This window comes from Drosophila erecta, unplaced genomic scaffold (assembly GCF_003286155.1).
Source record: "Drosophila erecta strain 14021-0224.00,06,07 unplaced genomic scaffold, DereRS2 tig00000092-arrow-pilon, whole genome shotgun sequence".
NCBI classification, from domain to species: Eukaryota; Metazoa; Arthropoda; class Insecta; order Diptera; family Drosophilidae; genus Drosophila; species Drosophila erecta.
Window position 1 is genome coordinate 18,228,500 of NW_020825207.1, and position 26,862 is coordinate 18,255,361.

Here is a 26,862-nt window from a genome sequence, read left to right on the forward strand (position 1 = left end):
GCGGCTCGTTTTGTTGAATGGCGAGGGAGCCTGCCTCTATCACCGGGTAATTACCTGACAGGAAATGCAAATCTAGCCAAAGGGTACGATTATTTTTCTTTCACATCTAGCACTCGATCGCCAGCCCCTTCCGCCGGAAGTGAAACAGAATGGAAGGTAAGGAGGGGAAAAGAGCCAGGGAGGGGCAGGCGGTATACCCATTTTAAATAAAGTTTCGACAGCTTGGCACAAATTTGTAACGAAAAGGGATTTTCCGAACGGCCTGTCTCGGTCTCATCATAATCAGCGATGGCTGTCGAGCAGCTGCTCACTTCTTTGGGTCATATAAACGGCAACATGTCAACCTCAAAAACCGCAAAACTTGGCAAATAAGTTTTTTCCAAGGCCTTTTTGGGGTTCCATTTCTGCAGGGGTAGGAGTGTGCCGGAAAAGGGGGTCGTTGACTGCTTCTTCGATTGAAAATCAACTCTCGCACACATGCTCAGGCTCACACTTGTGTGTGTTCATTTGACGCCGCCAAATGAAGGTGCACAGTGTCCCTAAAATATTAGTATACAAAAGCGCAATGAAACTGCAAATAAATTTCAATTACTAGTTACCATTAATGCAGACCGAGAAACACCGAAAGCAATAAACATGCGGCTCATCCTAAGAATCCACTGGATTCTTGTGGAGCAGAGAATACGATTTAAATTGATAAACTTTTCAACTGCATTATGCCAGTGTGTGTGGGACTTAATCCGAACAAATATTGTGTTTTCTTTTGCTTCGAGGGGCGGCATTTTCAATTTCGCTGTTGATAAGCATAAAAATCACTGGGTTTTCGCTTTAAATTTTTATGTAAACACCCGCACACCCAGACATCCATACAAAATCCGGCAAAATCTGGCGAAATCTTCCTGCGGCGGCTACGCACATGCTGCTCACCCACTATTTTGAAGGCAGTCACTTGAATGTCAGGCCCCAGTTTCCCCTGCTCTGAGTTCCTCGCCTGGCAGGACGATTTTCAGTCTCATCAGCATATCAATGGCGGGCCCTGAAAAGTGTGCTATGATTTTTTCCCATTTTAATTACGCAGCGTCTGTCGCGTCCTTGTTACTCCCGCATCCTGCAGCATTTCTAATTTTACGCTAGACAAATTTTATATGACTGAATTATGTTGTATGAACCATGGCCAAGTGAACTGCCCGTTAATAATTGGCTGGGAAGTATAATAGAAAATAAGGAGAACGCCAAACTTTAAAGGCTGTGTTTGGTTTTAAATTTTTTTTTAATTAAGCCACGCCACACCACGCTTTAAGCACGGGCCCAAATCAAAGTTGTCTGCCGCAGTTCCTTCAAGTATCATCATCCCAGCATCACTTGCATACCAAAACAGAGTTCTCCGAATTTATGCTAAGCATATGCTTGCGATGGGATAAAGGGACGAGGAGGGAAGGAGAAACGGAAAGGAGGCAGCCGGGAAGGACGTGGGCCGTGTCCTGGTAATGACAAGGGCTCGCTCAAGATGGGGAGGCACGGACACGCAGCCATCCGAAAAGGACAACAAGCTTTATTAATGTTTTATGTGCATTGTGTGCCGCATACTAAATAGCAGACCTACGAAAAAATTGCGCCCCTTGTGCCAAGGCATCCTCGCAGAAAGCATCCCGCCATTGACAATGTCAATTGAAAAATCTCATCCTCGCACTGGCCCTGAAAACGGAGTCTGGCATGGGATGGGGGTCAGTCAATAAGCAGGCGAAGGCAAACTAATTAGTTCCACTGAGCAAACAAAATGGGCACCATTCAGCTCTAATAGCTGTAATTAGAGGGTACAACAAGGTAGCTGTGGCCAGGTGAGGCAATTGCTGCTCAGAATAAAACTATGCTCAAGTTTAGCTGAAAACACTAGTTTCCTATTTGATTGACGGCAAGTCGGGTTAAGTCCTAACATAGATTTTCGAAACATATTTCTTACAAATGAATTTAATTACGCCCCAGACAGTGCGTGTTTACTTTTAATCAATTTAAGAGCTATTTTAATAGGTCCTTCCACGTGGATGATAACAATTCAAAGAGGTATCATTCGCGTGACACTTTTCCTTAAATTTTGCGAGAAACACCTGGCCAGGACAATGAAAATGCACTGCCAGAGGGAAAAAATTGGAGGCAGCGAGCAGCGGAGACCGCAAAGCATTTTTAATTAAACAGACGGTCGGAGGCAAGGAAGTAAGGAGCCGAGCACAGCTTCGACCATAAAATAAATCCACGCCAAAAGTATGCAACAAAAGTTTGCAATTAAAATTCAAATAACATGCAAGGCGGCGCACGGGCTGGGAAAATGCGGGAGGGGGGCGGGGTGAGGACCTGAGACCATGGAGCGCGCACACAGAGCAAACAACTCAATGTGTTGAAAGGCGGCAGACAATTCTTAGAAAACCGCCAAAGCTCACTTCTTCCTACACCATCAACCACCGAGACATATGTGCCATGAATCACCCACACACACAGATACACGCGCGGGAAATGTAATAAAGCTTCGCTATGCCCTCGTCCTTTTTCGTCCTGCGCCCGCTCCCCTGCCCCCTAAGCGCAATACTCCCAGCCGCTTACGCAATTCCGTATCATGTTCGCCATGCGTTGTGCACTTTTGCGTGGCAGGAGAGGGGGAATGGGGAATTGGGGGTTTGGGGAGTGGCAAACATCATCATATTCATTATTATGACAGTTGTTGTCACAATTAAAACAATAACAAAAACAAAAGTCGTAAGTTTACATGGTAATTAAATATTTTAATATGCCTGCGTCCTGCTGGAGGGGAGCACACTGAGGACAACTCCCCGCCATTTAGCACTCAACGTGGCTCCCATTGGAGGCTTCGCAGTTTGGTTTTTGGTTTTTGGTCTCGGTTTTGGTTTTGGTTTGGGTTTGAGTTTGGGTTCCTGTTCCTGTTTTTGTTTCTGTTTCTGTTTCCGCTGCCGTTTTGGCGACAGTGGAAATGAAGAGATCCTCGTGGCGGTGGTTAAAATTGCCAACAGCTTGCCAAGTAAGTCTGCAGAACGCAACAAATTGTTAGCCATTGTGTTTGAGTGTGTTTATCGGAGCCGGTACACTTGAACAAAGCACTAAGAGGCTTTTGTACTTCGTCGGTGTTATTCGCGCAGCGATATAATTAATTATGGCACTGGAACACTCGAGTCTTCTGTTTCGGGTGACACATGTGTGCAGGCGGCAAAGAAACTTTAAGTAAAAGTAATTAATACTTTTAAAACGCCCGAATGGAAAAGCTGCTTAAAAGCATGCAACACTATAATTGGTATTGGTACTGCATACTTTTAAGCACTTGTGAGTAATTGATTACAATTGATTATTAGCATTATGTACAGTCGCACTTGTGCACTCAAAATTCCGCCCTGTGTACTTTTAATTTTCTAATTGTGAAAGTTGTGCGTAGCTACCACTCCCAGGCATTTCCACCCACACATGCTGACATCGTCAACCACTTGAGCACTCATCATCCTTTGGCTTCAGATGTCCTCGTATGCGCGATTTCCATGCTATTCCAACTGTTGCTCAACTTTCAGGCTGAAGGGATTGCATGAGTGGTATGTGGCATGTGGGAACTGGTGGCTGGGAACGCTATGCATTTAATTACGACTTTATTTAAATATTTTCTGCGATATGTCGCGCTGTCAACATTTTCGCCTGCTGTTCGCCAGCCGCTTAAACTTAATTTCCTCGACTCGCTTTCATCGGCTGGGCATTAATTAATTCAATTGAGTGCTGCGTCTGTCACTTCCGCCGAGTTCGTTCGCTTTTCTCTGTCTCGTCTTCATCTTCATCTTCGAATTCGACTTGGTCTGCGTTTTAATCTGATTTGGGGAACGACGACGCACTTTGGCGGGATTATTGAATTTAAAAAACCTATGCGATATTGCTTATTTCGGTTAAATAAGACAATTCATTCAATTTGTGGCCACTAAATCAACCATAATAATAACCACAGCAAATGGACGGCCGCATAAAGAAGGCCAAGCGAAATAAAGATGGAAAGTTGGGGGAAACACCAAGCAAGCCGCAAATTCAACGCCCAATTTGTGCCGCGCTGCTGCTTCCGTTGTCAATAACAATTTACGGGATAAGAAACAGGACGATGCGAAGGACAATAATCGAAAACAGCAGCAGTAGTGGCAGCAGCAGCAGCAGCAGCAGCAGCCGGTCAGTAGAAAATATATTTGCTCTCCTCCTTTTTTGCTCGTATTTTTTGTTCCTCTAATATTAATAATCCGGCGTACGCAACGGACCGCAGGACCTTCGAGCACTCCTGGCCCAAAAGCGATCAGCCATCTCTGGCCGGGGCCAACAAATGAGCTTGGACAGAAGGAAAAATGAAGGCGATGTCGATGGCGATGGCGGTGGCGGTGCTCCTAATATGTCACTGTTGGTGCCAATAACAATAATAAGCAGCAAAACAAAGCCTAAAAGCTGCCAACCATAAATTCAGCTGGCAGAAAGGGGCGGCTGTTTGGTCGGCTGGTAGGCGTGGCAGGCGTTGACAATGCCAGGATGGCTTGCAGGACGCATAGAAGAAGCAGAGCGCAGTTGAGTTGAGTTGAGTTGAGTGGATGCCCCAATGAAAACCCCAAACGCTGGGCCAATTTGTGCTGAAAATTTATGAAAAGTTCAATTTATTGTGCGTCATTATTTCAGGCCGTAGTTGTTGGAGCTGGGAGTTGGGCCTCTTGGCCTTCGAAAATCCTGGAAAATATTTGGCAATGGGGGCTATTAATTTAAAATCCATAACCCATAAATGATGGGCAATAAAGGGGTGGGAATGGGGGATTTCATAAATTACTTCCAAGGCTGCCTTGCGTGTTTTCCCTTACCCTCGAGATCAATCACTTATAGGGCAAACATCAAGTCAACAATTTGCCACTGACTTGCTTGTGTTTCCAAGCACTCTGGCGATATTTTATATTTTATTTAAAAACTTTGTGCACTTTACTTGTGAATTACTCACACATGAAAGAAATGTTGGCATATCAATTTTTATGCCACACGCATACGTATTATTTTAGCATTTACATACGAGTGAGTGTGCGAGTTTTGTGTTTTGTTTTATGTATTTTGTGTTTTGTGTTTTCTGTTTTGTGTCTTGTGTGTTAGGTAACATATGCCATAAATTGCCTGAAGTGCTCTACCGACTTTCTCGACTCCTTCATATTTTTGCTCGCAACCATTTTTCAAGTGGCGAACAAATGCCTTGGCATTATTGAAATTTCTTGTTATTTTTTCTGTTTTCTGTTTTCCTCTCTGTTTTGTTTTTACTTATGCCTTTTTATTCGGGCCAATACCAGACAATAACCCACTCTGCGGCGCATCAATTTTACATCAATCCATATCGGAGTGTTCCTGTATGTGGCTCGCCCACATGTTTGGTTACTCTTTTTCTTACTCACTGAGTTGAAAGCAAGTTGATTTGCATATTTTGGCATTTCTTCTCTGTTTGCTCTCGATTCTTTCACAACATTAGCAAGCGCATCTCGACTTTTGCTGCACAGTGCAGATGAAAAAGTAACATTTTCGCAACTTTTGGTTGTGTTTTTTTCTTATAAAGCATGTTGTACGAGTGTCATTTTTGGGTAATTTAAGTAATTTTTCAAAAAAGATTCGAAGCTTGAAGAATTTTTGTATTCCACGTGATATTTATTTTATAGATACTTATTTTCTTTGACAATCACAATGTACCTTACATTTTACACTGTGCTTTTACACTTTGATGTACCTATTTTCGTTAATTCCTGGAGAGGATTGATGTATATACTCGTACCTAATTTTTATACTTTGCGAAACGAATTCTCTGGCAACAAATTAATTAGCTAAGCTTTGTTGTCATATTGTAGCTTCATTAATTAAAACCCCGGCAACGCCAGAACCCAAACCCCAGCGCAAACCAAAACCTTGATCCCCAGATTTGCTCTAGGCATAGATAATGAATAATGGAAGCATGAAAGTCATCACTTGGGATGAGGCTCAGGGCAACATGAAGAACTTTTTGCCCATTCTGCCCAGGGATTTTGGATCAGGCGAGCGTTTTGTCAAAAAGTTAAGTTGTGTATTTTTCTGGCCAATAAGGAAATTATTTTGCATGACTCGGCATATCGAAAAAGTGAAAGTAATTATGGCTCAAAGCAGCACTATCATCGCCATCGCCCACAGAGAGTCATCACATGGCTTAGAATGTGCGTAGATATTCATTTACCTTTTGGCGAGGAGCAGCAAATGCAGGATTTTCAGTGATGCAAATTGATGGCTTTTGATTGCTGTACGTGATTTGTGAGTTTGCACATATCTAGAAACGTGGTTTTTATAATAATAGCAAGTTAGTATTACTTGTGGTGGTAAATACTGGCGGAAATTAATAAGTACAGCTTGCATCATTTAATAACCTTGGCACACCTTTCAGTCAGCCTCTAATCAAATACAACAAATTGTCCCAGCCACTCCATTACCCTCAAAAGTAATTAATAATCTATGACTTCAAAGAATCGTGAGCAGTACGTGCAGCTGCCGCTAGGTGACGTTCATGTGCAACCTTGGAAACTGTCCTTATATCTAAATCTATATTTGCACTGCCTTTAGTTGAGTAACAAGTATCTTCTCATGATTTAATAGTATGAATACCGACATACAAATTAATGTGTTCCCCTCACACATTTGTATATGCCTGAAGTTTTAATTGTGATTTGGTGTTCCGAGAAGAAAGATTGATTGGTAAAAGCATACATCCTTAACCGCAATTCCCCGAAGACTGCGGCCACTGAGTTATTGATTTACTGATTGAGTTGAGCACCTTTTCCGAGCCGTATGAGTGTTGTCCCTGTACTTTCCTTTATCGGCAACTTTTGCCGCTCTCACCTGGTTGCTCATTCCATTGCTGCTGTCGTGTTCCTGGCACACCACCGTTGTCCGGGCTCGTCGTCGAAGTTGCTTCTGCTCCTCCCATGTGGTTAGATAACCAGGATGGAGTACGCAGAGGAGGAGGAGCAGGAGGAAAAGGAGGTCTCGGTGGAGGTGGAAGCGGAGGCGTGAGCAACTCGGTTACAATGCGCGCACATGACCCCTTTTGCTTGACCTCACTTATCTTACTTAGTGGTTTACTGCCCGTGCCCGGTGCTCATGGTCTGTTTCAGTCTGGCTGTTGGTCAAAGACAAAAGCCGTGGTTCCCGTTCCATTGACGCCCCCGCATCCCACAGCACTTTTTGATATTTATGTCGCCAGCTGTTGGCATTAGTGGACGACTGGCTTTTAAGGCGAGCAAATGTTGTATGTATACATATATATATATATATATGTATGTGCTGTTTTGTGGCTGCAAAGGCCACATTTTGCCGTTGTTATTATTGCTGTTAACGCATTAGGCTTCGGGTCACAAAAGCTTAGGCTTTCTGGAAGAGTTTTTGCGGCTGGACAATATCCATTCCGCCCCCATCTGCTTTTTCTGGCCCAACTGATGTGTGTGCGGGCAATAAACTTGTCGCTTGTTATTATCGTCTTAATCGTCTCCGGCTCGATCTTTTTTGGGCCATTAATGCATATATTCTTTTTTGTTATTTTATGTACTACTCCCGTCCTCCCCCTCGGCGTAATTGCCTGTCTTTGCAACAGTTGGCCAAGGCATGAGAATTGATGAAACCTTCAGTAAGCTCTTGGGAACTTAGTGCCACTTCCTAACTTCTGGTCGACCTGCAGTGCTGATTTCGCTCCATGAATTTGCATAAGCCCTTAGACAGGAGGACATTTATCAAATTTCGCTATTACCTGGCTACTTTCGTGGCAATGCTCTTTCCAAAAATTGGCTATGTGTTAGGTTTGGTTGACCTTAAAAGAAACTTCAAGTGTAGCCCAGATAATTCCAGTTTGGTTCTCCTACCCCTAATCCTGGGTTGAAAGTAGCTTTCTCTAGAACTTGGCCCTTATTGGAATGGCTTTATGCACAAGCAGAGTATTTAAACTTCTTTCTGTTGAGCTGGGCGTATGTATATTTTGTAAATATTGCGTTTAGGGCCTCGTGACAAAGTTCTGAAACATAAATGCCTATAGAGTCGTCCCCCTCCACTATTTTGCTCCATAATCTCGACGCGTCGCGACATTTGCTGCATAATAATAAACAAAAAGCCCAGGACTCGAGACGACGGGTGGCAGAAGAAAAAAGTCAGCGACAGGCAGCGATTTGAGAAACAATAAAACAAGGACTTGTCGAGAATGGATAGCGTGGAGTCGGCTGGGTCCTTCCATCCTGGTGGAGGTTTTCGTTTGGCCAGGATGAAACAATGGCCAAACAGGCAATGCATACTTTACGGCTATATGACTGTAGGCTTAGCGACAAAACATTTATGCTTTGTTGGATTTTGTAAAGGAAACTCGGGACCTGACGGGATTGCCTCCGTCTGGTAGTTTGGCCAAGTTCAGGAGGCGGCAGTTGGGGGTTGGGGGTTGGGGCCACATATTAATTCTCAGCTCAAAGGTTAAGGTGAGATGGAGATACAGAAGTTTCGCTGGATTGGGAACCAGCATGGTATTAGGTTTATAAATGGGAAAGACAACTTGGAGGGTGGGACGTTCAGAAGATTGAGCTGAATGTTTAATGTACTAGTTGGGTTCCAACGTTAGGTTACCTGGAGGAAACAATTTTTCTTATGGAAAATGGAAATTTACATTTCTTTGATTAAAAAGAAAAGATAGGGCTTGCTTTTTTCAGCAGACTTATCGCCTAATCAAATGGAAAATGTCCCCAGATTCTCTCATTTGGTTTCTCTTAGGGTCTGTTAGTTTCAGCACCATGTCCTATAAGTATAAATATCGAAATTAATTTTATATGATTTCCGAGGTATGTTGTGAATAGTGTGAAAGCCGGATTGAGGAGCTCCTTGCCAGTTTTAAATTCCTGTCTCGTATTTAGATCCTCCAGCAGGACGTGGGGGCATCTTAATGAAATACATGGAATTCGTTTTAGTTGCTCAACTTGACACCGGCTTACCGGGCGTTACTCGACGAACTTTCGCCAAGTGGCAACTGCGAGGAGTGTTTGCCAGGAGTAATTTCAGCTATTTATCAAGGTATGACAATGCGGATTTCGCAGGCATTTAAAATGCCAGCAAATCTCAAACTTCAGATTTGCCCACGTGTAGAGCTCCCTTAAAAGCCGTAGCCCAGCGGCAAAGTGTAGCCTGGCTACCTGGGGCTTACTTCGCATTGTTTTCCTTAAGAGTCGACTTAAGTGCGGCTGGCTGTGTTGCACGCCCATTTGGCTGTCAGCCATTTTGCGGCTGATGTTGCCTACTTACGGGCGTTGCCGCCCGAATGCGTGTGTTGAACGAAGGAGCGGGGAGTGGGGCGCGGGGAGCGGCAAGTAACATCAAGTGGCAAGTGGTAGACAAGTTTTTTGGACTGGCCATCTGGCCGGCGGCTCTTCTGGCAGCTTATAAATAACGCAAATTAAACAAAACAGCAAAAATGGAAAAGAAACTTTGTGGCTGGTAGGAAACTTGTTCGTCCATCATGGGCAACATCAATACGTACGTATGTGTGCGTCTCCTCTACAGCGAATGTATATACTCAATATAATTTCTGTCAAAAGTTGAAACTAATGAAAGCCAAAAGCCATGCTAATAATAATAAAACTTTGTCCTGCACTCCGCTCGGCAAACTTTTTGCATTGTCCCTGTCGCTCTCACCTCCAAAAATACTGGGACTGAAATATTCGGTTGACATTTAGGCTTTAGTTCGGTTTTGTGTTTGCTCTGGCAGCAGATACTCCATCCTATCCTATATGCATTAATACATTTCATAAATATTATGACAAGCTCAATAAAATATCAAAGCATGCTTACTGGGGCGACAACGTGAAAGAAATGCTAAGAAAGTGTATTACTGGAAGGTTATGCGGTTTATTATAAGAGGTACATTTTAATCAATAGGATTGTAACAAACTAATACTAAGTTGTACTCAGAATACTCCATCCTTTTCTATAAAAGCCTACAAGTTGTTAGTCCTGTACTCATTTATAAAATATTTTCACTCACAATTGGTTATTCCTTTTCTTAATGCCACAACATAGCTGATATGCCCGGCTGCTTCCAACCTTTCTGAAATCTCCTTCAATTTGGGGATATCCTTGGGCTTTGGTGATTTTGGTTTCTCTCCTGGCAATTTGGCAAGTGCCAGGACAGTTTATGAAATTGCCAGGTTGTCTACAGAACATTCCTTCTTTCTTGTCGTCATCATTGTCCTGTGCTTGTACCTCCTGCCTTTTGTTATCGCCCGGTCGCTAGCAATCATAAATTGCTAAGGCCTACTCGCCGAGGATCCTGCAGGATTCGTTGGCAAGCACCCAGAGATGAGGGAGTGACATCGGACCAGACCAGACCAATCGAAAGCAAACCTAGGCGAACCACGTGTGCTGCGTCTCATAAAGTTTGCGGCATTTTAAGCTGCCCCAGCTTACTGGGTAATCCCGCAAAGAAATAATGAGAGTTGCCATGTGGCCAAACGTCTTCGGCCTGCTTTCCTTTTTAAAAAACACACACAGATGGATTGTAGCCAAAAAACAACAAATCCCCATTTAATAGAGTAGGCGTGAGGTGGGCATTGGGAAATTCCGCCATTAAATATGCTGTGGTCTATGGAATCCTCAGCTTTACCCAGAGGCTCGAATAGTTTTCTCTCGGAAGCTGAGGCAAAACCGCATGACAGTCATGTTAACTTTGCCATGTCCTATATTGCGAAGGACTCTCCCTCTTCTCGACCCTCCTCGCACGTGTTGACAATTTTTTGGCCACAACTTTACATTAGGCTAGAAGCAGAAACTAATTATATTAAAATGTCATGGAAAACTGTCCGTACGTATATGTATATTCAAATTTTTTTGCTGCTCGCCCGAGGCGTTGGCATTGGTCGAAAATGTTTGCAGGGATTTTGAGTTTGCCAACCAGTTGGTTAGTTTATACAGTTTAATGCATACACAAACGTGTGTGTTTGCCAAGTCACTTTTGGCACACGAACTGTGAGATGTGGCTACGAGTTATGGCCCAAAAGTTGCTGGCGAAACTTCGCTAAGCCTTTTAATGGATATTTAAATGAAGATCCGAATGGGCCAGGGCCGGGGAATATTGAAAACCCAATCAACACAGTCGATAACTAACTTGCAGCCGAAACGGCTGGTATTTCTGGTCATTGACAATTGGCAATCCATAAATATTTGATGTTGCATCAAACTAGTGGATAGCAAATTCCGATTCAGATAGATTCCTTGAATATTTGTGCATCAGGTTGCCTTGACAGTTGACAGCTGGTCTAAGTATCTTTTTCAATTAGGGGTTGTTCAGTAAGTGTAGCGCCAAAACCATAATCATCTTAAAACCGTGTCCTTAATCCGTAAACTTCTTTACCTTTGCATGAAAGACAGTTTTGGGTTCTGTTTTGGTACATCCAGCACACTTGTAATAAAAATGTAGTCCCCACTTTTGCCATTTTGGTAAGCACACGTTAGTTTACTAAGTAGCTTTTAACAATTGCAGCAAAGCGAATTTGAATCCAAATCAATCTATTTCTTTAAGATACAACTTTGTTCTTCATTTCACTTAGATTTTAATCGTTAATTTTCCGAGTGTTTCAGGAAAAGTCACACGCTTTTAATTTTGATTAATGGCTTCAAAGTCGACATTTTGGCCCGCATCATTTATATGCTTGACTGACCGAGCATTCGGCGTAGGCCTTTCTTAAACTTTATCCCGAAAGTTTTCTATTCGCTGTTATCGATTCCATGATGAATTGCCTCGTGCGATTCGCTTGACACTTTGTCCACTCCAATGCCAGAATTTTCCTCTTCCGTGCGGAAGGAAACCGTTTCCCTGTGCAATTTAATTAAACATTTTCCACTGCATACTTTCCGTAGGAGTTGGTCATAATCGCTGGCTGCCTTTGGCTCGCTGTTTCTCAACTGGCGTAAAGTTTATTTTTATTACTCTTTCAAGTAACATTAAAATTTAGTTGCATACGCAACAGCTCATGGGACGGCGGCTGGGGGAGTGCTATAAAAATCCTCAAGTGTAAAACTATGCTGCGCTTTTATAAGTATTTTATTTGTAGCATCCCGTGCAGGATGGAGGAGGAGTGCTCAATGCAGGACTGGATGAGGCAGTTGCGAGGCAGCCTCTGTTCCTTAGACTCAGCAGATTTAGCAATGCTTTGCCAAAGTTGCCGCATTAAAAATACAACACGGGAATCGAGTGCTGGGGGTCGGGAGCACACACAGAGTTGCAACTTGGCTGGGTTGGGGATTGGGTTTGGCTTTGGGTTTGGGCTTGGGTTTGGGTTTGGGCAGGGGGCGGAAGTGCTCCGGAGGCGCAGGAGTGGGAAATGCAATGAATCGTTAAATTTAGCATCGTATTTCAATGCAATTCAGCTGAACGAAACGGAACGAGCGAGCGAAACGATACGAAAACGCTTCTGATGCTGACAGGTGAATTGCAGCTGTCAGTCAGTGGAAACGACCCGTTCGGCTCATCTTCCCGTTTGGGAAGGCATCTTTCCCTGTTTATTTCCCCTTATTTATATCCCGGTTGCCTGCTTGCCAAATGATTTGTCGCCAACATGCCCTCCTATATTCCTATATACGATGTGTACCTATATAGGTATACACTCCATACAACTGCGGACTTATGGAGCCGGCAAGCAGCTTAGCAGCTCATCCTTCCTCTGCAGAGCATCTTATGACTATTTGCAGTGGAAGCGTTTCCATTACAAGCCGAACCTGAAGCTACCCCTTTTGCCCCATAAAATGGTACCCACTCGCACTTTGCACTTATTAAAAAGCCGTATATTCGATGGGGCTGCTGAACTCGGAAATTCTGGCTTCGAGCATAAATTGCCAGAATGTAGCCGGAGGCCTAACTTTCAAGTTTCCCTAACTAGGCCTGGGGCCATAAAACCCAGCTGCATACTTTACGATTCCATTCAGCATATGCTTATTTCATACACATACATCTACATACGAGCATGTATGTATATATATTCCGCACACATGCCACGGCTAAAGTAGCGATTGAGGCATATCCCCCTTTTCCGTGAATGCCACACGGGGTCAATTTTTATGAGCATTTTGGCATATTGGAAAATGGGGCCAAAGGTTATGGGTATACTTTAAAGGGGCACCGCAAAAAGAGAGCTAATGCAGTTGCGGCACCCAAGGGAGCTGACATAATTTTTTCCCTAAATTTAGTTGCTTTAAGTAGTTTATTCAGTTGGCTCAAAGGAAGATCTGTTGCTATCAGGAAAACATTTTCGAAAGACAAAGCACTGCAATTGTTGCTATATTATATGGTAAAATAAACACAAATATAAACATTAATCTAATGAACTTCCCACGTTCTCTGAGCAAACCTAATTTCACTGTACAAATAGCTGATTCAGCTTGTTAATTTGGGCTTCAACTTCAAATGCTTGCGTAAAATCCAATATCAAAAGTCAAATTGGAATATTAAATGTAAATACGATTGGTTAAACAGCTGTGTACTTTAATAAATTAAGAATGCCTCCTGTGTTAAATTAGTTTAAGTTAGATACCTAGTTTAATATTTGCATTTAATTGCAAATCTTCCACACATCCATCTGTGCTCCTCTTGACCTATTATCATATCTATCCCTCGATTTGCACTTTAGCCCTTTCCCGCTTGCCTGACCCCCTATTCAGTAATATTTAACTACGCCCCTGATTGGGCAAAAAGCTTATAGAATATTTTTTCATAAAATCAATTCGAATTTCTATTTTATGTGGTGTTCTTTCTCAACCTTTTTTGTACGGGCCATAGTAAAAATGTTAGTATTAATTTCCATATAAATTGCTTGAATGCGCGTATTGGTATTTGTGCCCCTCTGTCTAAGTGTGTGTGTGTGTGTGTGTGTAGGGTTTAGTGTGGGGGTGTGTATCTATAACTGCACATTTCAAACGCTCAAATCAATTTGCACATATCAACAACGAAATTGTTTGCTCAATGCGGACTGCGTTGCCAGAGCTTCCCATTTTTTTTTCGCTTTTCCAGCCGAACGTGCGAAATGAAAAATCAGCAAAAAGTTGCACGCAAGCAAGCACAACTTGGCTGCAGTTCAGATTCCTTGATTTTCCACCCAGCCACCCACCTTTATGGCCCTGGGCTGTGTATCTATGTAATCTACAAATTTCATTTGCTATGCCTTTAATCTTTGTAACAGGAAATGGAGCCGCCAAATAGCACGAGCATAATTAAATTTATTTAAATTTTATCTCTGTATTTTCGCCTAAAACCAAACAAGCGACGAGCAGTGTTGGCAATCCGGCAAAATAAACAAAAATCCCTGTTTTATGGCCTTAATGATACGCTTTTTATGGGTCCGCACGGAAGTGTCTTGAACGCCGTCTCTCTGTCTGTCTGTCTGTCTGAGTTTTTCCGCTGCCTTCAGCCATTGCCCTGCCATCAAATTGTTTAAGCAAACATAAAAATTTACAAATGCGAGGAAAAAATATATATTTACTGAAGAATTTGCGTCCGCCTGCGGAAAGCGAAGAGCTCATTACAGCCGCAAAAACCAATATGCTTATTGCTGATTCGCCGGCAGCTCAGTCGTGGCCATAAAAACTGCTAACGTAAGCGTAAAATGCTTTCAAGTGCTTCGCAAATCCAGCAAATCTAGCAAACCAAACCGCGATGGCAAATCATCTTGGGATTGGGGTGCAAAACGTGTCATTTCTTCACATTCCCTTCGTTCCATTTTTTAATGAGCAAGTGCAACAATTGTTGTGTAGGTGGCAGAGCTCCATTTCCTTGCCAATTTTCTGCCTGCTTTCCTCTGCTTAAACTGCTTTTCTGCAAACTGCGAAAGCAAATAGTTATATGAAATTGATTTAAATATTCGGTGCATTTTTCATTATAAATTGCAACTGCTTTTCGCCCCACCGCCCTAACTTATTGCCCTGGCATCGTGATCAGAAAACTTCTGCGACCAAAGTTGAGCCCAGAAACTTTGGTAAATGATACAGACTGACTGTGCCGCAGCAGCAGCAAATTTGCCCCATTATTATGGCCATGCTAACCACAAAAAGCGCTGGCCACAGGAAGCTTTGCCCTGTGGAAAACTTTAAATTATTTAGAATACACTTAGGTTGTACAGAGCACAATGTCCCCGAGTTTTGTCTCCTGTGTTATTTCTCTAGGACCAGTTCTTCACTATATCCAAGCTGCCAGTGAGGGAATTAGTTGGTATTCATGGCTGATTGTCGCTTCATTTTGCCAATTACTTCGTAGTATCCTAGGGCTAGCTTATTCTTTTTACAATACAATAAGGTATCTTTAAGTATTTAAATGAAAACCAAGGAGTATTAGCTAAGCTATTTTTAAGATTCTCCTGCAAGTTGCAGTTCCTAGTGCTATGGAACATTGTATAGCACTAAAGATAACATAAAACACCATATAACCAAAGTTGAATAATACCATAATTCGCGTAAATCGAAGCAAATTCGCCGACGTACTCGTGCGCGATTCGAAACGCCATTACTAACCGGTCTGATGCCCATTACAGATGCAAATTATTCGGATATACCATATATACAGTATCTCACACGTAAGTCAGGCTGCGGCCTAAGGTTGCATTGCACTAACAATTTAAGCGGCGCGTTTTATATTTAATTTCAATCAAAGTCTGATGCAAAAAGTGAATTAAAATCAGAATCATAAATCGAATTGATATGTTGGGCAAACTACTTTACGTTCCGGGCCGAAAGCAGCGTACGTATGGCCAACATGATGTGGGCTGTGCTACACATTGCAGCATGCAACATTCGCATGACAATATTTTTGCTGGTTGTTTAACGTTTCGTGATTTTTGCCAGATTTTTAATGCCACACATCTGGTTTCCCTGCCGTCGCCCGGCTTCCCTATTCCCGCAATCTGCTATCCTGTGCAATCCTGCCGTCCCGCCGTCCTGGCGGCCCGGCATCCTGGCATCCTGGCATCCTTTTTGCCGCACTCACACATCTGCGAGGCACGTACTCCGTTGAGGGTGTGTGTGAGCAAACAACATGCGACGTTGTATTGACAGCATATTGTGACAAATATGTAAAAAGAATATATGAAAACACCCGCTGCCGGCAGCTCGGCAGCTCGGCAGCCCTGCAGAAAGCGAGCTATTCGAAATAATGGAAATGCATTCGAGTTATTCAGCACAGCAGCTTTAAAACGGCTGATGCCTACTTAATGCTCTTAGCGCACACAAAAATAAATGAAACTAATGGCCAACGTATACTTCTTGGACGTATGAGCCACACTATTTTGTATGTTTTCGGCCTACAAAAACTCTTTGGCCCACAGGCTTAGCCAGTTTACCCGAGTTTAGCGAGCTCAGCATGTGTGGCACCGAAAACTGCGTTCGAAATTCCGAATTTCTAAGCCCGAAATAATAAGTGCTTCCAGAGCCTTTTAAGCCCAGTTAGTAACCCACATTGCCATGTTCTTTTACGACCCTCCACAGATCCGCCGGAGATCATCAGGAAGCCGCAGAATCAGGGAGTCCGAGTGGGCGGCGTCGCTAGCTTCTATTGTGCGGCCCGCGGTGATCCGCCTCCATCGATAGTGTGGCGCAAAAATGGCAAAAAAGTTTCGGGTAAGTTTTCCCAACAAAGCCGGGCAAGCCGGCTCGTTCCAATCCTCCCAGCACCCTCTCCTAACGGAGCCCCGTGGTTTCCATCGTTTTGCAGGAACCCAGTCGCGTTACACGGTGCTGGAGCAGCCCGGCGGGATTTCCATACTCCGGATTGAGCCCGTGCGGGCGGGACGCGATGATGCCCCATACGAGTGTGTGGCGGAGAACGGGGTGGGCGATGCCGTTTCCGCAGATGCAACTTTAACCATCTATGAAGGTAAGTGCCGTGCCGTCATCGACATCACCGTTTGCAGTTATTTATGGCCTTCGAGTGCAGCCTCCTAATTGAACCGCACTCTACGGGAGGTGCACTGCGCGAAATTGCGTAGCTAGAATCAAAGACACATGTGTGTGTATGCTTAAGCTGAAACAAACTAGGTGTGAACAAAGCACGCGGCTCAAAAACTTGAAATATGTGGTACACAGAATAGCTATGCAAAGCCGAAGTCACTTGATCATTTTTAGCAGCTTAACTGCTCCATCGACAATCCAAACCTAAAGGCATTTGTGGCGAAACAGAGCTTGATTTTTTAGTGTGTTAAGAACAAAGTTTGCATTAGCCATCTAACTGAATCCCTTTTATTTTCCGGTTTACGAAGAAAAGAGTCGTGATAGAGCGACACAAAAAGTTTCGCCTAGGATGCGTCGCAATGTAAACTACGTTCATACATTGATTTTGAATTAAAACTGGGCAAAGAACTTGGCGTAAATGGTAAACTTTTGGGAAGCTCAGACCACCAGGCCCCCAAGGGTGGCGGTGGAAAGTTATTTGCCAGCTTGTTTGTGTGGCTTAAATTACTTGCCAAAATTTACTTTTGCTTATTTACAACTGTGCAAAGGATAAAGTTTTCGCTCTCTAAGCCTAATCAAGTCTGGGTTGAGGGCGGATGGCGGATGGGCTTGGATAGCCAGGCAATTGAACTAATTTGCTTAAACTGAGAGCAGTCCAAGTATTTATACATTCTCCGCCCAGCTCGACCACCCACCCACCTTATATATACATATTTTTTTTTTATTTCGGTCCCAAATTATAAACAGCAAAAGTTCAATAACAAAAATTGTTCTCCCTAATGGAAAGTGGGCTTGGGAAAGGCAGAAGTTATAACTTTTAATGAGATTAAAGAAGCAAATTATTTGGTAAATCAACTCCAATACAAAATACATATTGATCGATGGCCTCTGGTTGGCTGAGTTCATTTGAAGCGAAAGTCAAATTCTTGCTGAATTAATTAGGAGCGTTTTCGGGCTATAATATAATTAAGCCCTTCAATGTCTTTACATTGATGGAAGTTTGATTCGGAGGAACGATTAAATGTAGTAATTTTTAATGTAAAAGCGAAATATTGATATAGTGCATACGAAAAAGAAATTTAATTTGCATAGCTGAGCAAACTTACACATTTGGTATTTATATATCGAGATCCTGATCCTGTTGTGTTAACGAGGCTAATAAGCAACGTTACCTTGGCCTGCCTTTCTCGTCTTTTGCCGCACTTTTGCCTTCACTCACATGGTTGTTAGTCCTCGCTAAACTACACTAATTACTTCCCCCATATGTGGCATACAGGTTGGGGTGCACTCCATTCGCTTTTGAGTCTATCAGCGAGCGCTGCAAGCTGCCACAAATCAAATGCACACCAATTACGTGGCGCCAAAGTGCACAGAGAGCATAATCAACTCGCATAATTAACAACTAAAAATGCAAACTAGCCGCATAAAAAGACCGAGTGAGGATAGAGACATTGTGGAATGGCGAGGGGTGGAGGCCGCAGACATAGGGCCAAAACCAAAAGAGGCCCACCGGAGTGTATCAACAAAATATGTTCCCATCCACTAGTTTTTTTTGTTTTCGCTTCGTTCACCTGGCCTCTGTGCAATTTTCACACATTTTGCGGCTCCCTTTGGCGGCCTCATAAACAACCAACAAACAACTGGCTAAATCCCGAAACAACAACAATAATAAACAAGCTAAAATGGCTGGCAGACAGTAGTAAATTATAAGTTGGGGCTGCAGCTCGTAGACTCGGGCATAAAAGTAGTGCACATTACTCATACGCCGCGTACATAAATTTTCCACCTTCCAGCCTTCGGGTACGTAATTATTTTCCGTTTACAAAATGTCTGCCAAACACCTGGAAGTCATCAGTGCAGAATGGGGGTGTGCTGCGATTATACTTGTAGTTGAAAATATGGTGAATAATAAATAGATTTCTTCCCCACAAGCCGCCAAAAAAGAAACTGGGGAGAATTGCATGAAATATGAAATAGTTGTACAACTTAAAACCAAAATTTATTACCCCATCCCCCCACGGAAGGTGCCCCAGAAGCCCCACTTTGCTGCCATGGCACATAATTAAAATGTTAAAATGTTGCTCTTGTCAAGAGCAAAACATTCATCCAGAGACTTAGAGCTGAAAACACGACCACCAACCCACCATTCGCCAGATAACAAAGTCACACAGCCATGAGCAGCAACGTGGCCGAAGGGAAAGTCCTGGCTTAATAGCGAAATAATAATGCAGCCGGCAAATGGAAGACAGCATTATAATAAACACACCAATACCAGAAAAAAGAAACTTATCGCTCGCTATAAATTTAGTCAAAGCGTGCGGAGAACAGAAGCAATCAGGCAACAAATTGTAAACACTAAATTTCAGCAGCCAGCGAGCGAACAAAGGGGCGGTGAGTTGGCCAAAAGAGCGGGCCACATTAGCACTAAATCGCAACGACTAACGCAGTCAGTTGGCTAAGCGTTTCGGGCATAAATATGCGTGGAAATAAAAGAAGGATGCCAGGAGTCACGCCTCCGGTGGCAAGATTTATCCAGCAGCCAGCACAAAACTAATCTTTCCTTCGATATTTGCATAAAAAACAAACATGTCAAGAGATATGTGCAGATACACATACACATATGTACATATATGGAAGTGGGAATCCGCTTCCCACGCTTTTGTTTTACTTTTATTTCCCACTTTTTTTGGGGGAGTGCATAAAGCTGCAAAGGCAGAAGGGGATTTACTATGCCGCCCACTTTTTGGCAAGATATTGCTCGACAGGTGAGGAGACAGAGTCACGTTACTTGCAGGTGTTGCAGGTGCAATCTATCCAAAAAAACCAACCTGCTCCTCGTGGGTGTGGCGGCTCGTCGGCTTTGTGGCAAGGAGTAGCAAGAGGAGTTGCAGAATACACACACACACCCACACACCCACACACAGATCGCTGTGGCAAGTGTTTTTGATCTCGCGCTGCTTTAGCCTGTTGAGAATTTTGATTAAAAATGCTTTCACGTGAAACTCAAACGTGCCCCAGCGCTGCTCCTCTGCATATGTGGGCGCCTTTATTGGCATTTGGGTGGCGTTTATTTTTCCACGCTTTCCCCTCCCTTTTCTGTGTGTGTGTGAAAATTTTTACATTGAGATTTATCACGGAAAAAATATTTAAAAAAATATAGTGTATATATGTAGGAGCGCGCAAAGGTAGAAAAAGTTATGTGGACAAAAAGTGAAAAGTATGAACTTGCCACATGGCGTGGCAACTTTTTACATGCGGCAATTAATTGCCAGTGTCTGGATGCTGGTGTTCCATTATCTATTGCAATTAAGTATATGTCTTTTCAAGTCTCTATTTGGAGTGACTACGAAAAGTTTCAATCAAACTGCCTTGATTTACTTTATGCATATTATAAACCGGTCAAGTTTATCTCTAATATTTAATATAAATTCTCATTTTATGTGGTGTTTACTTTTTCTGTTTTTTTAGTTTATTATTTGTGAAGCATTTAATTATTCCCCCACCAAAACCCTTTCCATTACCTAGTTGGTGTTGTCTAGACGGCAAAGGAGCTAATGAAAGCCGCTTGCCTGCCTGCAAATTGCAATAAAATCATCTGAAAGGCAATCTACTTTGCCGCAGAGCAGAAAGCAACAAACCCAAAACAATTTGCTTTTAAATTTGCCTGCCAAAAAACATTTTAGCACCTCAAACGGCTAACAATCTTCCCTTTTTCGCTCGCTCCTCCTTGCTGTTCGGGAAATCCGTGGGCAAAAACAATATGCCGTCCGTCGTGGAGGCGCAAATAAATTTCATTAATTGCCACCCGAAGAGGAGACTGCGATGGCATCGTTCAAGAATTTCGCAGTTTTGGGGGGCGGGCGCATTCATTAATCTCACTTTATAGTAATAAGCGGCTTTGCTGGTTACGGTTTGGCTTGGTTTGGTTTGGTTTGGCCGGGCTTTCTCCTGTTTTTTAGGTTTTACTCCTACCCTTTTTTTCCCCCTTTGCTGAAGGGGGCAGTCTGTGGCCCATTAGTTGGGCTTGATTAAAACGCTGGACTCAACCGAGCCGGGCAAACCCACCCAGGCTGCACTTGTTGCAAAGTCAAATGGCATGTCCTGGGCATTGGGGAAAACTTCATCCTTGGCTTTAGCCCGCTGTGCGCTCACATAGACAAACATTGACAATACACTGGGCGCATTTAACTGGCCGGCGGCATTGGCCACATCCTCGGCCACCAGGAGTCCTCCGTCCCTCGCTGGTCCTTCGCCCATCGTTCCTCGCCCCTCAGCCCTGAGCACCGTTTGCGGTTCGCCTAAAAAGTCGTATTAATAATGAAAATTCCACAGTAGCGAAAAGTTTAAATGGGCGAAATTTGCTGCGGAGAAGGGAGCCGGCTATTTTGGCCCTGCAGCAATGCAGCTGTGGCGCCAAGCTGTGCCAGGAATAAGGATCCTGCATCCTGGATCCTGGATCCTAGACACCCCTGCATCCTCCCTCCTCCATCCTCCATCCTCCATTCTTCATCCTGGAGTGCCTGGCGCCATACAATGAAGTGTGTGTGCTGCAAAGTTATTGGGCTTATGGCTGTTTATATTTAATGTATGACAAAAGGGGTGAACTTAAAGCAAAAACTGCAGCAAGTCCGACTGCAAAAAGTGCCCACAATAGCCCGTTAGTCAATGTACATTATTCAAAGGTTGTAGTAGTGGTTAAACTTCCCTCACTTGTGTCAATAATAAATTCAGACTTCGATAACTCCGCTAGCTCGCTTAAAATGGCTAAAAAGCGCATTATATTATAATACATAACTGGCCAGCTGAACTTGCAGCCACCCATTTATTCAGACACATGTATTTTAAACTAAATCAGCTCATTATGTCGTAAAATACCTCGTTAAATGTAAATGCTGTCACCAAATCTTCATAAATTGTGTTTTATTAGGGCCATAATAGAACTTGGCGGCTACTAACGGCCGTGAATAAATCTCGCCATATAGCTCAACTAAACACATTTCGCTGCTCTTCCAATGTAGACCAATTAAATGTTCATCCCGCTCACTCCCATTTCACCTAATATGATTTGTGCTGCCGAAAAGCCATAAAGTGCCGCTCCAAATTGCGAAAATATTTCAAAAACTAGCCACCACCACATACATTGTATATATATGGACATATGTATCCTGCGATTGCTGAGTTGCGTGCAACCGAGCTGCACACGTAAATAGCAAAAGTCGTCGTCTTGAGTTGGGAAACTTGGGAAAAGCGAGTTGCCTTCGGAGTAAAATGCAGCAGAAAATTTTCTTCAAGCCGTACTGCGGGTTTGATGGAAAAGAGTCACAATTGTTGGTTGAAATGAAGGAAGCCCCCGTCGGCGTAGATTTTAATCAAAGGAGTCGGAGAGGCTTAGAAAGAAATGAAAACTGTATTTGGAGATTAGCCAACTTAGTTTGAATTATACATGAAATCGAGGTGACGAGAGGAATATATTTTATAACATACGAGTATAAATCGGATTTCCGTTTCTCGAGGCTGCTTTCGGCTTTTTTCCTCCACCACCCCCATATATACACATTTTATTATGCCGGAAAATGCATTTGAAATTCATCAGTAGAAATTGGTAGCAGACCTACTTACGTAGATACCCATGACAGTCCTCCTTTGCATCAATATATGTATGTATATGTATATATATATGATCCGCCCTCAATCAGCCCACTTTTGCTCCTCTTGACTGCCAAGTAAGTGCAAGTCAGCCACCAGCGCCTTCTTTTCGACCCAGCATCTCAATTTTTTCGGTATTAAAGTTTCAGATGTAATGACGTTAAATAAAATTGGAAGCGACTTGAAAAAATTGAACTTATATTGGCTTTCCGAAAAATGAAAAACGAAAATAGATATGAAAAGTGAAATTGTTACTTCCTGTAGGTTCGAGAGGGTGGAGCACGGAAGCAACATGTTTCCAATTTTCTCAAGGATAAAAAGGGCTGTGTTTTGTTTCCTTGCTGCATGGCAGTCCATCATAATAATGGCTTTGTGAGTAGATGGTTATAGCATAAAGTGCAATGTCGCTGCAAACTAGGAATAAATCTATTGACTGGCTGCTTCTTCCTCTCTCCTAAATGGATCCTAAACCAGCATGCATTACTTTGGGCCAATTAAAGGCGCGTTAATCGCGTTGAAGACCTTTAAACTCCGCTCCAGAATGTGGAGTTAATTAAATTCCGCCCGTGGCGAGTCTCCTCTGCCGGCAGTTTCTTTGTAGGACTTGAATGTGCCACCACAAACACCCAGCCATTCATACATAATTTCAGCTGCTCCATAAGCAGGCAGTGTTTGTTTATTATTCTATTCCCGCCGAAAAGGACGGGCAACACGGCACTGCTCACATGTATTTACTATTTCAAAGCTCACTTTTGTCGACAGAAGCTGGTGTCCTTGTTTGTTTGTGTTTCGCCTCAGTTTTGGCCGCATTTTTGCTCTTTGTTTGGGAAGTGCATTGTGCGGCAGCAGGGGCTTTTTGGCTTGCCAACGACCACGGAGGAGCTAACAATGATGTAGATATTGTCGAGACGGTCTGCGGTTATATCCTGGCCCGATAAATAATAAATGCATTCCCATTCTCCCTCCCGACACTCTGCAACTGTTCGCGGAAATGGAAAATTCCGTTGATTTGGCAAAGATACTTTTCACTCCCCTGCCAAATGGCCTACAACTTAATCAACCAAGCGTCGTGATGCAAAGTCCCTGTGTTTGCCTTGCCCTGCAGGCAAATGAGATGGCTCGAAGGCAGAAGAAGCGGAGGTCCTGCTTGGCTCACCTTGACGTGATCCTGACACGTCCTGACATACGATGCCACTTACGATATGTCTTTGTTTCCTTTGCGTTTGCTGCTGTTTGTTTGTTTTGTGCTCTGTTTGTTTGTGGTGCCTTTTGATATCTCAACTTTTGGCGCGTGGCTTTTGGCGACACTTAGCGCATTGTAAATCGAGGCAATCGTCTCCAGTCTCCAGTCCTCGGCTCGTTTCCATGTGTACGAGTATGTGAGTATGTGAGTGCTATCGGTGGCCCAGGCTGACAAGGACCTTCGACTTGTCACGGGGTAGCACTTCAACCCTCGCCCAAAAAATTGTTGCGTTTATTTATTTATTTTTTTCGTTACATGTGTAACAAAGTTTTGCATTTGCTTTGAGCTTGTCACACATTAAAGAACACAGACTCGAAAAAATTCGAAACATTCGAAATTTTTGTACCCCTCCTGCTGGTTTTTATTTGGGTTGCTATTTGTTTGCTTGTTTTTTTTTTTTTGTTTCTCAGCGTACGCAGAAAAAGTTTTCACTTATCTGTCATGTGGAGTTGGGTTAGGCAGCACTAGAGGGGAAATGAAAGCGGGTCATCCTTTGTCAGCCATTTGACATGTGGCATAAATCGCGTAAAACAATTGTAAACGAGTGTGCAGAGTGAAGAAGGTGGGTGCTTTCCATTTCCCCACTCCGAGTATCACCCAAAAAATTGCGAATCGGCAGTGAAAAATTATTTTGGCTTGTCAGGATGCTGAAGATCCGGCAATAAGTCAGGAGTTTGGAATATGTCGTGCGCTGAAATATTATCCTATCCTCCACTTGTGTGTCATCAGTTTGGGTGAGAGATGTCTTAATTAATAATTGGATTTCTGCGGGAAATATTTAATATTTTTGGTCATATTTCTATCCCTTATTTGGGCCAATTTCTCACTTTCTTGGCTTATCAGCTTTGTACCGCTTTATCTTTTAGTGGCTTTTTAACCCCTTAAAAAGCTTCTGGCTTTCCTTCATAAACATTGTGCTTAACTTAATACCGGAAAATGTCTTATTTGACACTTTTTTCGGACATTTCATCTCATAGTTTATCACTTACTCTTGCCGCTCAAATAATTTTAGCTTAGCTCAACCGTTTTTCCGACCTTTTCCGCCTCCTCCACCCCAGCAACAAAGTGCTCAATGAGCCATGCAAAAAGGCGGCAAATGCCCTTTGACACTGACCAACGGGTCAGCGGGTCAACGGGAAAACGGGAAAACGGGAAAAAAAGTTGGAAAGGGTCAAGGAAAAATAGTTGACCGCGTTTCCAGAGGGCGAGACCCATCTAAATGTCACTGGCTTATCACATATGAAATATCACATAAACTAACACAAAATGTCAAACTTGCAGCGGAGTCAAAAAAGGGTTTCTATTTTGACTTGTATGATTTACGACGTCCGATCAAAGTGGCAAGGCACAAAAGTATTTTTCCTATTTTATTTTTTAATGCAAAGGCGGTTGTTAAAAGTTAATCAGTTACTGCCGCCGCTGCTCCTGCTGTTGTCCTGCGATGAAAAATTGTCCTGGCGAGTGACTGACATTTCATTAAAAACAAGGGGAGCTCGCAACTTGGAGAGCTTTTCTGGCACTGCCACACTTACACAGTCAATTGCACAAATCTGGCCAAGTTCGGGCCCCATTCGTCGCTCGATTATAATCTGGATGCTGGTGTTCCATTATCTATTGCAATTAAGTATATGTCTTTTCAAGTCTCTATTTGGAGTGACTACGAAAAGTTTCAATCAAACTGCCTTGATTTACTTTATGCATATTATAAACCGGTCAAGTTTATCTCTAATATTTAATATAAATTCTCATTTTATGTGGTGTTTACTTTTTCTGTTTTTTTAGTTTATTATTTGTGAAGCATTTAATTATTCCCCCACCAAAACCCTTTCCATTACCTAGTTGGTGTTGTCTAGACGGCAAAGGAGCTAATGAAAGCCGCTTGCCTGCCTGCAAATTGCAATAAAATCATCTGAAAGGCAATCTACTTTGCCGCAGAGCAGAAAGCAACAAACCCAAAACAATTTGCTTTTAAATTTGCCTGCCAAAAAACATTTTAGCACCTCAAACGGCTAACAATCTTCCCTTTTTCGCTCGCTCCTCCTTGCTGTTCGGGAAATCCGTGGGCAAAAACAATATGCCGTCCGTCGTGGAGGCGCAAATAAATTTCATTAATTGCCACCCGAAGAGGAGACTGCGATGGCATCGTTCAAGAATTTCGCAGTTTTGGGGGGCGGGCGCATTCATTAATCTCACTTTATAGTAATAAGCGGCTTTGCTGGTTACGGTTTGGCTTGGTTTGGTTTGGTTTGGCCGGGCTTTCTCCTGTTTTTTAGGTTTTACTCCTACCCTTTTTTTCCCCCTTTGCTGAAGGGGGCAGTCTGTGGCCCATTAGTTGGGCTTGATTAAAACGCTGGACTCAACCGAGCCGGGCAAACCCACCCAGGCTGCACTTGTTGCAAAGTCAAATGGCATGTCCTGGGCATTGGGGAAAACTTCATCCTTGGCTTTAGCCCGCTGTGCGCTCACATAGACAAACATTGACAATACACTGGGCGCATTTAACTGGCCGGCGGCATTGGCCACATCCTCGGCCACCAGGAGTCCTCCGTCCCTCGCTGGTCCTTCGCCCATCGTTCCTCGCCCCTCAGCCCTGAGCACCGTTTGCGGTTCGCCTAAAAAGTCGTATTAATAATGAAAATTCCACAGTAGCGAAAAGTTTAAATGGGCGAAATTTGCTGCGGAGAAGGGAGCCGGCTATTTTGGCCCTGCAGCAATGCAGCTGTGGCGCCAAGCTGTGCCAGGAATAAGGATCCTGCATCCTGGATCCTGGATCCTAGACACCCCTGCATCCTCCCTCCTCCATCCTCCATCCTCCATTCTTCATCCTGGAGTGCCTGGCGCCATACAATGAAGTGTGTGTGCTGCAAAGTTATTGGGCTTATGGCTGTTTATATTTAATGTATGACAAAAGGGGTGAACTTAAAGCAAAAACTGCAGCAAGTCCGACTGCAAAAAGTGCCCAC

At 43.3% G+C, this 26,862-nt stretch overlaps 1 protein-coding gene across 8 annotated transcripts in view; it reads left to right on the top strand.

Annotated features, from left to right (window-relative positions):
- The window catches only part of LOC6548941 (tyrosine-protein phosphatase Lar), a 118,020-nt gene that overhangs the window by 39,489 nt on the left and 51,669 nt on the right, over positions 1-26,862 (top strand). For 5 of the 8 annotated variants that reach the window (XM_026981052.1, XM_015156471.2, XM_015156472.2 and 2 more), the window contains exons 4-6: positions 15,600-15,641; positions 16,549-16,680; positions 16,775-16,936. In XM_026981052.1, coding sequence (XP_026836853.1) covers positions 15,600-15,641; positions 16,549-16,680; positions 16,775-16,936 — 336 coding nt within the window. The remainder of the gene's footprint in view (positions 1-15,599; positions 15,642-16,548; positions 16,681-16,774; positions 16,937-26,862) is intronic. The other 3 variants (XM_001974183.3, XM_015156473.2, XM_015156469.2) reach the window with 1 other exon arrangement.